Source organism: Octodon degus, unplaced genomic scaffold, assembly GCF_000260255.1.
Source record: "Octodon degus isolate 3935 unplaced genomic scaffold, OctDeg1.0 scaffold00015, whole genome shotgun sequence".
Classification (NCBI taxonomy): Eukaryota; Metazoa; Chordata; class Mammalia; order Rodentia; family Octodontidae; genus Octodon; species Octodon degus.
This window is the reverse complement of record NW_004524591.1, coordinates 20519851-20531544: the sequence shown is the minus strand read 5'-3', so window position 1 is coordinate 20531544 and position 11694 is coordinate 20519851. Positions and strand designations below refer to the sequence as shown.

Below are 11694 nucleotides of genomic sequence, written 5' to 3'. Positions count from 1 at the left end.
TCTCTCTCTTTGTCTCTCTCTCTCTCTCCCTCTCTCATCCATGCTTAAAGCAATTACAGAAAAAACTGCAAAGGACCAGAAACTTGAAATGTAGTTTTTAAACTTTCCTTAGACACTACCTTACACACATCTCCGCCTCTAAGAAAATTATCAGAAAAATAAAGATCTTTAGAATTCATTTCAAATCTATTTCTAGACTATGTCAAAATCTGAGCAAAGACAGTCATTCAAATATAGCCATGTCACAGTTCTTTTCTGCAAAAAAATTTCTACAAAAACAAATCTCATCCTAAATTCTAGAAAGAGGGGAACAGGCCCGGGTTGAACGGAGCTCACATAAAGCACCCTCCTTTCACTTACCCTTTCTCATTCAGAAGCCGCTCCATTTCTGTAATGTAGCACTCGTCACAAATGGCCAGGTACTCCATCACCAGCTTCGCGTCCTTCTTGTAGGCCTTTCCAACTGCTCCCTTATTGGGTTCAAACTGAACAACATTAACTGTTCTGTATGAAATAGTCAAGGACTCACAAAACACGGAACTACCTCAGTATTTTGGAAAGTGAACTTGAAATCAATCAGCAACGTAAACCACCATTAGTTCTCTAGTAGTACCTTACATCCTACTTGTTCATGAAAGACGAAACAACTATCTACACGATCATTCAGAGAAACCTCGCTTAAAAATAAGGAACTACGATCAATAGCTACACTTCAGGAGTGAAAGAAAAAGGATATTACCTAATGGGCAATACAACCTACTCCAAAGCACTGAAACTTTTGGTAACACTTATTCTAAAATATCCAACATGGCTGGGGATACAGCTTAGTGGCAGAAGTGCCTGCCTGTCAAGCACAAGGTCCCAAGTTTGACCCTGGTACTGCAAATAAAGAATAAAAATAAAACATTCAGCACAGTAAGATTATAAGTACAGAGAAGTGGAAAGGAGCAAGGAGGGAGGTAAGTGCTACAGTTTCAAACCATCTCCATCATCCACCCACAGAACGAAATCTGGCATGGGACTTACACATCAGTAAGCTGTCTGGCTTTGGTCCCAAATATCTGGCATGACCAGAAAGGATATGGGTTCTTTCAGAGGTTTCTCAGCTACAAGTGGGACTTTGGTGGCTCGTGCATGACAAGAAAGGTCGTAACAGGAACGGTCAGCACACCCAACAATCTCAATCCAGCCCTAAGAAGGAAGAACAATAAAAACATCCATTGCTTATATTCTGTTTGGTCACAAATGCATGAAGACAACTAACCCTTGGCAACATTCAAGGGTAGTTCAATTATAGGATCTCCAATCAGACTCTGTAAATTTTTGAAAAGATACCAGTTTTGTATGTTAGGCAGCTAACACGCCTATAAAATGTAATTCATATTGTATACAAATAGTCGTATTTCCTGGATTTACATGACACATTTCAATAGTGTGGAATTACCTTTATAAGGTAATGGTTATTCCTGTCCTAGGAGTTAATTACATAAATAGGAACCTAGATAAAAGCTACAGATATAGTTAAATATGTAAGTAAGATTCAAGATGAATGAAATGAATCTCAATTCACTGTATGAAAAGCCTACATGGGCTGGGGAGATGGCTCAGTAGAATAAGTGCTTGCTGGCAAGCACAAAGACCTGAGTTCAATCCCAGGTTCTGCCAAAAAAAAAAAAAAAAAAAAAAAAGGGGGGGCCTACTGACTACACAACTCACATCACACAGCTAGTTAAATACACCTCAGCCCAACTTGAGTGTGAGCATTTGTGCTAAATTTACTGAACAAAAGCAAACTCAGTAAAGAGTAGGCGTGGTCAGGTCATAGAATAAAATTAAATAACAGGGTTACAATCACTTTGCTGCCAGACCTACTACTTGTGAATACACTCACCTCTGAGGGGAGGGGAGTTCTGGGGACTGAACTTAGGGCCTTCACATCTATCTCCCGGTTCCTTTTTTTTTTTTTTTAATATTTATGTATGTATGTATGTATGTATGTATGTATTTATTTATTTATTTAGTGTGTGTGTGGCCAGCTCAGCCCACCAGGGGGCGGGGCGGGCTGGCATGTGGTGCTGGGGGATTGAACCGCGGTCCCTGTGCTTTGCTTTGCTTAGCTTAGTTTGTTCTAAGTAGGTGCTTTAGACCACTGAGCCATCTCACCAGCCCCTCCCGGTTCCTTTTTAAATTGAATTTCTGATCCTCCTACCTCAGCCCTTCACAGTGCTGAGCTTACAGATGGACACCTACCATGGACTGACTGCTTGTGTTTCTCCCAAATGTCTAACCTCCAGTGTAAAGGTACTGCAATAAGGAGACTTCAGAAGGTGATTAGGTCATGAAAGTGGAGCCCTCATCAACGGGATGAGTGCCCTCACGGAGGGAAGCCCAGAGGGTTTTCTTGATGCCTTTCTACTACAGAAGGATACAGCACACCTCTTGTGCAACCCAGAAAAGGGCTCTTCTCAGAACTCTCCCACAGTGGCGCCCAGGGACGAGGACAGTATGTGAGACCCATACATACTTCAGGAAGCTAAAAAGATTGACTTCTCCACCTTTTACAGATAATGAGTGACAATCTCCAATACAGAGAAGCCACGTAAAACTCTCGTGGAGAGGAACACAATCAGAAAGTTCAACTTTCTACATAAGGATCTTCAGAATTATTTTTATCTTTTACTTCCGTAAACATAAGCCCTAACATTTATATATATATATCCCTCCCCCCCATATTTAGGACAGGCTCTACGGGGTCTACAGGATCTCACTATGCAGATTGGACTCACAAGGATCCTCCTGTTTGCAGCCTCCCAAACGCATGTACCACACCGAGTCTCAATCGCTGTCTCAGCGCACCCCGGGGGCAGGGCCTGCACAGCGGGAACCCTGGTCGCTGCCCTCTGCCTCTACAGCTGCTTTAGTCCACTGAGTTATCAGGCCAGCCCACTAACATTTTTAGTATGACTTACTTTATTATTTTTTTCTCTTTTTTTCATTTTATGTATTTGGTACAGGGTCTCACTGCACAGCTCAGACTCACGGTGGTCCTCCTGTTTTTTCAGCCTCCCCAGCACTGGGATTACAGGCCTGTGCCACCAAGCCCAGACTTGGTCACTGGCTCAGTGCGCCCCACGGGCAGGGCCAGCGCAGTATACAGTACTGGGGACTGAACCCTTGTCCCTGTGCTTGTCAAAGCAGATGCGACTCCCCCATATCCAAACATCATCCATATATTTAGATAGTAAAAGGTGTTTTAATACATTCATACATTGCAGAATAACCAAATCAGACTAATTAAATATACCCATCACCTTATGTACTTATTTCTTTGCTGTGAGAACATATAAAATCTATTCTTTTAACAATTTTGAAATTTACATTATTGTCAATCGTAATGACCACTTTATGCAGAAGATCCCCAGAACTTGCTCCTCCCGAACCCCCACACTGTGTTCATTCTCACCAATATCCTTTCTCCATTTACCAGTCCCCAGTCTCTGGTAACCTCTACTCCCGTTACTCTGGCTTTTTTAGATTCCACATAAAAGTGAGATCATGCAGCATTGGGTTTTTGTCATTTTATTTATTTTTCTTTATTATTTTGGTGCCCGGCTCAGCCCACCCTGGGGGCAGGGCTGGCGGCGCAGCATGTGGTGCTGGGGATCAAACCGTGGTCCCTGCTCTTGCGTAAGCAGGTGCTTTAGTCTGCTGAGCTATCTCACTGGCCCTGTTGTGTGTTGTGTTGGTTTAGCACAATATCCTACACATTTATCTATGTCACTGCAAGTGACAGAATTTCCTTCTCTTAAAGGCTAAGTACTTATTATGTATCCATACTAAGTATTATTTTATCCATTGATCCACAGATAAGAACTTGCTGTTTTTACTTCTTGTTTTATCCAGAAAAAGTTCCCCTCTGCCACAAAACACACAAAGGGCAACCTCGGGATCCGCTTTTCTGAGTCAGCGATGTGAAAGCCACACACACACAGTGAAAGCCATCCCCGTCTACGTACGTAGGACGTCTTGGACTCTGCGTCCCAGCAGTCACAGGCATAATGGGCCATCTCGTTCTCCATGTGCTGCCGGAAGCGGAGCTTGTCTGGACACACGCCGACCTTCACGAGGTAGAGGTAGATGCGGCCAATGAAATAGCCTAACACTGAGTTGTTGATCACCCCCTAGGCAGGTGGGCAAGTGAGCACAGGGGAAGGAACAGGAAAAACACACATGAACGACTTACTCATAATCTACCGAAAAACACTTGAAACAGGAGTTAAAGTATTTTTCCTGCTTTCAGAATAATTTTACGTACCCAGACTGTGCTCTTCATTATTTTTAAGGAGGCTACTTGTCAAGTTAACAACTGATAATGAGGTTGTTCAAAATATGTCCAACCAACTCAACTGAGTCAGCAAAACTTCAGCGCATCACGACATACCTTCTAAATCTGCAGAGCTAAAAATAATACCCATACGCACCCTAAAGCATGGCAAGGGCACTTCCTGCTGAACTAACAAAACGAATGAGACATGCTGAGGGAATTCTAGCGCACTCTCTGACGTATCCCCTGAAATTCGTGCACCTTCTATAGAACACGTGATACTATGGTTTTAGTACCAAAAGGACCTTAGAAATCATCTAGGCCATCTGTACAATGGCCAGCCTCTCCTTGGGTACTTCTAGTGCTGGGCGCTTGCTGCTGCCCCAGGCACGTCACTCCACTTGCTAGGTGGCAGTCACTGTTACAAAGACCTCAGCCTCTGGTAACCCCTCATTCATTCCTTCCATTCATTTCTCAGGCAAACTGTGGAAATTCTGTTTATGGAAGGCCTTATCCCATCTGCTAGAGTAACACAAGAGTTCTCAATCCCATGGGCTTCTTTGCCCTGAATTAAATGCTGTCTCCCCCAAAGTTGTACACACTTAAAAACTGGATCAGTGAGGCAGTTCTAATCAAAATCTACTGGCTTTAAAGTACTTGGCCAAGTATTTCTTTCAAGTTTAGCCCCAAGATCAAGAAACTGAGATGTTCAGGAGATTTTTCTCACTGTAATAATATTGTACTATAAATTCTGTGTAAAAACAAAGATGGTGTAGGAGTCAGGGCTGAAGCTCAATGGTGAAGCACTCGCTCCGCACAAACAAGGCTCTGGGTTCACCCCCAGAACTGCAAACAAGTAACATACAATACAATGGGACTGTATTAAAAAAAGAAAATAACTGCTAAAATATATTGTGATCCAGTACACAGAGAACTTGCAGAGTGTTCCAAGTCTTGAATGGTCAAAATCTCAATTAAGTCCTTTGCAATCCTACCTGCTCCACGGCGTCCCCGAGGCGCATCTTCCGAGCAGACTGCCCGCTGACCTGGGCCTTTGCTGAGTACAAATAAAGGTAGATGTCTGCCACATGCTGGAACTTGGGATGGTCCTTCTCACTGGGATCTACAAAGTGCTCAATTTCTGCCATTGTGAATTCTCTGAGAGTAAAAGCAGAACAGAAAAAAATCTGCATACTTGACAATAAAAACAGTAAGGCCCCAGTTTTCAAATGCATTCTACAATGACAGAGGCCCCAAACTACAGAAGTGGCTTATCACTAAATAAGAAATTGTTTCCTAAGTGAACAACTACAACATTTTGGATTAGGTTTGTCTAGCTGCTTACTTTTTAAAACATTACTGGCCTTGGGCCCAGCTCAGTGGAAGGACGCATACTGGGCACACATAAGACCCTGGATTCAGTCCCCAGAACCAGAAGGAACGGCATAGTGACTTTATTGCTCACTATTTAAACTAATTGAACTTCTCTCAAATATTAATTCCTCTAGTGACACGACTTACAACCAAAAATTTTTACAATGCAGATTAATATAGCCTTTTCTTTTTTTTTTTTTGAACTGAGAATCAAACTCAAGACCTCACGCTTGCCAGGCAAGCACTGCACCACTGAGCTATATCCCCAGCACCTAATACAGCTTTTAAAATTAGAAAAACATCACCAAATACCACACACACATTAAAAAAAGATACTGTCTAGTGATAGCCAAATAAAACAGCTTTCCCTAAAGCACCAGTAAGTCTTCATAAATATACACCAAACGAAGCAACTGTTATTCATTCTTGAAAGAAAGGGAAATTAAAACTGTAGCGCAAAGGCACTTTCACTTCTATACTGATGTGATTTCTTCTTTTACTGATCCAAACAAGTAAATGATTGATAATAGCACCACACAGATGCTTCTTTAGAGTAAGAGCTACTTTAATACAGTGTTATTCAAGGCAAAGAATATGAGGCATGAATTGAACAAGCCAGCATCAAGCTCACTGTATAATGATGAAAGAAATATGCGCATAGCAATGATTTCCCAAAGAGATTCCTCTGAGCAACAGTTTAGTAACTAGTGCAGGGGAGGAGTTTAAGTTAATTTTATGAGCCAAAATCAAATCTCTCTTCTTAAAAAAAAAAAATCACATTTGCTGGCATACTGTTGTGATTATCACAAATGTTTCAAAAGCAATGTAAAACCGCTTAAATGGGTCATAAAACACACAAAATACACTGCAAGTTTTACTTCTCAAATTTTATTTTTTAATAGTATTCCTTATGGGGGTATGCAGCACCCATGTCTTAACTGTCTTTCAACACTGCTTTTTATTTATGTTTACTGGTACAATAAAGGTATATATAATGGCCACATCCATTCTACAGAATCTGTGTTTGCATATGGTTTTATGTTTGTCTCTTTGTTGTTACTTTGTATTTTAGGGAAGGGCCTACAGAGTGTTCAGGGTCTCACTACTAGAACGGACTCGTAGTGATCCGCGTGTTCACAGCCTCCCAAGAGCTGGGATTACAGGCGCGCACCACTGTGCCCAGTCCCAACTACTGTCTCAGCGTGCCCCAGGGGCGGGGCCACGCAGCAGGCCTGGGATCGAACCACCGGCCCCTGCACCTGCTTGCAGGCACTTCAATCCACTGAGCTATTTGGCTGGCCCCTGTGTGGTTATGTCTTGATTGCTCTGTTTTACCCCCATTCCCAATCCTACCCTTCCCTGTTCACAAAATTGTTTTTATTTACCCTTCTTTTCTGATTTTGTTCTTTCCCTTCTTTCCTTTCTTTCTCCTCCTCCCTACTTCCCTCTTCCCTTTGAACAGTTTTGTCCTATTTCACAATACTTATTGTACATTTTTACTTCTTATTTACAATTTTAACACTACTAAACATCTGCAAACACACAAAAGTGAGCAAGACACAGTATTTGTCCTCATCCAGCTTGTACCTGTGCTACCAGGAACCAAACATTGACAAGATGGGACAGATAAGTTAGTAACCTAGAACCCCAAGAAAGGTGTGGTCCAAGTTTTCCCTTTGTTGTGTCGGAGAATCTCTGTGACTACAGCTATGAAGAATGTACCTGAAGTGGTGTGTTTGAAGTTTGCTGAGAAGATCTTAAATATTCTTGAGGTAGAATGAAATAAAGGAGACAAGGAAAAGTATTGTACTTCTTAAGAATAAAATATGGCAACTGCAAGACACAAACTCAATACATACGGGCCAGGAGGATGGTAGGCCTGTAAACTGGGCTCTAAGACTGCTTTGCATCCATGGGTCCTACCAGCCCCACCTGCAGGAAGCACACCACTGAGAACAGCACATCTCAGCTTCGAACACAGTGCACCTGTAAGTGGCCTGCATTTTAACAAAATCCACCAAATGGGTAAACCCAGCAAATAGCAGAATTCACATCCCACAGAACTTACCTTGGGACATTCCTGCATCGCATAAATACAACAGCTCAAGGGCACAGGGCACCTCTCTCCCTTTTGAGCACCTGCACTCTATTTTTTTTTTTTTTTTTTGAGTGTATACTTTTAAAATTCTACCTAATAAATCCTTGTATGCCTCTTGCTGACAACATCTTGGAGATTCTTTTCCTGTGATTGAAGTTAATGACACTACACCCATCCCCTGAGTCAAGTTTCTCCAGCTCTGCTTTGGGGACTTTGTTGGGCTCTGTCCTGTGGGTATGTTCACCACCCAGTTTGAGCCAATGGCTATGTAAATTGGCTTGCCAGGGGTAATCTTTCACAAACCAGAGGTAAGAATCAATACTAACACTGGTCTGATCAACTCTGCCTTCTGTCTTTGAATTTAGGCCCCAAAACTGTAGAGAACTAAGCTACGCATAGGTCAGGAAAACAGAACCAGCCAATCAGCGATGTTTTTTAAAAGTTGTATTTACAGGGTAAAAAGTAATGTTATGACTTTTAATATAATGTGGAATGACTGAATCAAGCTAATAAACTAATCCATTATGACCAATATTTAACACTTTATGATGAGAACACTAGAGATGTCAATACTTACTCTCTTAGCGGTACTGCAATGTGCAGCACGCGATAAGCTATATTCACCATGCTGTGCAACACACCTAAACACAAGAATCCCTCATTCCTCCTAGCCAGCCAGGGCTTTGCACCTTCGGATCATCACCTCCGCACCCTCCCTACTCCCAGTAGCCAATAACCATTCTACTCTCTGCTTCTGAGTTCACCTGTTTCAAGTTTCAAAGAATAAAAACTTTAAAAGCTTCATAAGCAATCTTTGTTTAAAATAAATTTTTAGTAACATTTATTTATTTATTTATTTATTAGGTATAGGGTCTCACTACACAGCTCTGACTCATAGTGATCCTCCTATCTCAACCTCCCCAGAGCTGGGATTATAGGCATGTACTACCACACCAGGTTTCAGAGGCTGGCTTGGCATGGGGTTGGCATAGCATGGCCAAGGATTGAACCCAGGTCCTTGCACTTGCTAAGCAGGCAGGTAGACAGCTCAGCTATCTCCCCAGCACTTTGTGAGCAACCTACAGTACTAATTTAAACAAAAGGAAGGGTAACTTATATAGGAAGACCACTTGCCTTGTGACACTCACTGCTAACAAACTAAGCCTAGTCACTCAGGGATTGTGACTCAGGCAACAATGAGTGAACTCCTGCTCAGGAACTTGCAATGGTCCATAGCACCTAGCCAATCGCAGACAGGACATTCCGAAGTAAAGACAACCCACTGTTGGCAAGTTCCTTGGCTCTCCCCTCAGCTAACCTGTGGGATCACTCCTCAGTTCATGAGTAACAGACTTGGTTCATGGGGCCAGGGAGATGGCTCAGTAGAATAAGCATTTGCCTGGCAAGCACAAGGGCCTGAGTTCAATCCCCGGTTCCGCCAAAAAAAACCCCAAAAAACAAAAAACAAAACAGACTTGGTTCTTCTTAATCCATTTATAATCTTCCCCTAAGTACTCCATTTAATCAAATCCTCCCCAAAACACTGGATCTAGACAACAGGGCCTTGCTAAGTTACCTAGCTGGTCTCAAGTTTATTTTCCTCCTATCTTAGTCTTCTGACTAGCTGGAGCAACAACTGTTTTTGTTTTTGCAATACCTAAAGTTTCTAATGATCTCTTCTCTCTACATGGAGTCCAAGAGAGACTCTCACATTTTTCCTCTAGGCTACGTCTTTCCTCCCTAGAGTCTCCTTCCAAAACCACAAGCCTTAAGAGCACCATGTGGTCATCACATAGGGGCCTTTCCTCAGAGGGAATCATGTGACTAACAAGATCAGGCAGGTGCTACAGCTGCTTTGATCTGGAGTCAAAGACTAAGACATACCATGACTGAAGTGTGTAATTACAGCAAGTAAAACAAGAAGAGGAGAAATGGGAGGAGACATGCTAGGGCTGGGAGAACAGCTAGGCTAGGAGCCTAAGAAAGTTAAGTGTGACCAGACCACCTGTCTTTATAGGGCATGTATCACTCTAAGATGAGATCAGAAGGAAATACATAGAGAGCACAAAGAGCTTAAGTCATGACTAGTTAAGTCACAGTATTTTTGAAGAAAAATAGAACTAAAAAAATGCCAGAGTGCCTTCCCACGCATCCTGGGCACATCAGACAAAAGCATGTTATTATGAGATTGCAGGCAGCATCTCCACTACAGGAGATGGGGTACACTTGCTAGAAGGCCCTTCTGTCATAAAGGTTCCCAAACATCTTGGGGGTTGTTTTCTGGTTACTTTGAAACACCTTCAAAGAGCTGCCCAAATAGCTCAGCAGATTAAAGTGCCTGACAGGCAGGTGCAGGGGCTGGGGGTTTGATCCCCAGGCCTGCCATGCTGGCCCCAGCCCAGAGGCGTGCTGAGAGGGCAACTGAGACTGGGTGTAGTGGCACGTGCCTGTAATCCCAGCTCTTGGGAGGCTGTAAACAGGCAGATCACTATGAGTCCGATCTAGTAGTGAGACCTTAAACACCCTATAGACCCTTCTTTAAAAAAAAAAAAAAAAAAAAAAAAAGAAAAGAAACACCTTCCAGCGGAGCCGTCTGCCTGTACTCCAAGAATGACCCCTACAGCATAACCACACACCCCATCCCTTACTCACACACATCACCAAGGCCCAAGTTTATAGACTTCTGGATCTTAACTGCTCGATACATGATGAACAAGACAGAGAAAATTTCTGAGCAAGTAAGAAGCTTAAGGTATTTCCCACCCATCCTTGCTTTCCCTTTAAGTTCGCTTTTGTCACTTGAAAAGCCAGTCGCTTGAGTTGACATTTGGAGACTATAAATGTAAAGCAGGACAAACACAGAAAAGACAAAAAAATCCACAACTGAGTTAAAGAAATGTTGCTTAAAATAGGCGAACTTTCATTTCCATTTCACTGACAAGCACAGTACCTGACTCGGATCAGCCCAGACCGAGGGGAGATCTCATTTCTAAAAGAATTTCCAATCTGGGCAGCAGCAAAAGGCAACTTCCCTTGGTTGAATTCCAGAAGTCGTTTGAAATTCAGGAAAATCCCCTGTGCAGTTTCGGGTCTCAAATACCTATAAATTTAAGTAAATGAGTCTGTTATAAAGAAGTTCTGTTTCCTAGCAAATAAAATTCTACATACAAATTTTACAAGTCCCGCGTATACCATTCGCACAGCAGAGCTGCATCAGCCTAACATGAAGTCTTACAAGTAGGTACTCTCTTCAGGAGCTGATCTTCTCAGAACAAGTACTACACAGGCCATCAGTTACTCCAGTGCGCGCACCCCCCTGTGCCAGGACTCCCCTAAAACCTCTGTTGCCCTCTCGAGTAATCCTTTCTATCAAGGCAGGTGATAATTTTAGTTCCTTCTGAAATTAAGACCCATGGCTAATAACCCCATATTAAAACAGAATTATGGGGCAAGACGAAGACGGTATGGGCTAAGGCTTAACATCTGAGCGCATTTATCATTCATAATCACCCCACCAACAGGCAACTGTCAGTGTTTCTCCTATCATTTTATTCTTCGAAGTTTTTATTTTCAGCCAAAAGCTTCTGTATTTCTCTACCATTCGAAAGATAGAGCCAAGCACCAAGACATCATTATCTCCTTTTCCTGCTCCTCAGTTTCACAGAAAATATTCTATGCAAAGTAACCACTAAGAAAGCATTCCAAACGACCTACTTTAAGACCTAAGATTTTGCCATATTCTCACTCTAACAAACTGACTCTTCCTTTTTTGTGGTCCTTTCCAGCTTTCATCCAAATATAAGTATTTTATATAAGCTAGTTTGTATGCATATTTATAAGTAGCATGGATAAATTATGAATTTGTTCTGCTTATTTTATACTTTTTCACATTCTAAAT

At 42.2% G+C, this 11694-nt stretch overlaps 1 protein-coding gene across 1 annotated transcript in view; it reads right to left on the bottom strand.

The window, feature by feature from the left end:
• Window positions 1-11694, bottom strand: part of Gars (glycyl-tRNA synthetase) — a 41589-nt gene that overhangs the window by 9960 nt on the left and 19935 nt on the right. The window contains exons 8-12 of the mRNA XM_004626520.2: window positions 10747-10896; window positions 5320-5482; window positions 4017-4181; window positions 1084-1191; window positions 361-506 (exon numbers count right to left, since the gene is read on the bottom strand). Coding sequence (XP_004626577.1) covers window positions 361-506; window positions 1084-1191; window positions 4017-4181; window positions 5320-5482; window positions 10747-10896 — 732 coding nt within the window. The remainder of the gene's footprint in view (window positions 1-360; window positions 507-1083; window positions 1192-4016; window positions 4182-5319; window positions 5483-10746; window positions 10897-11694) is intronic.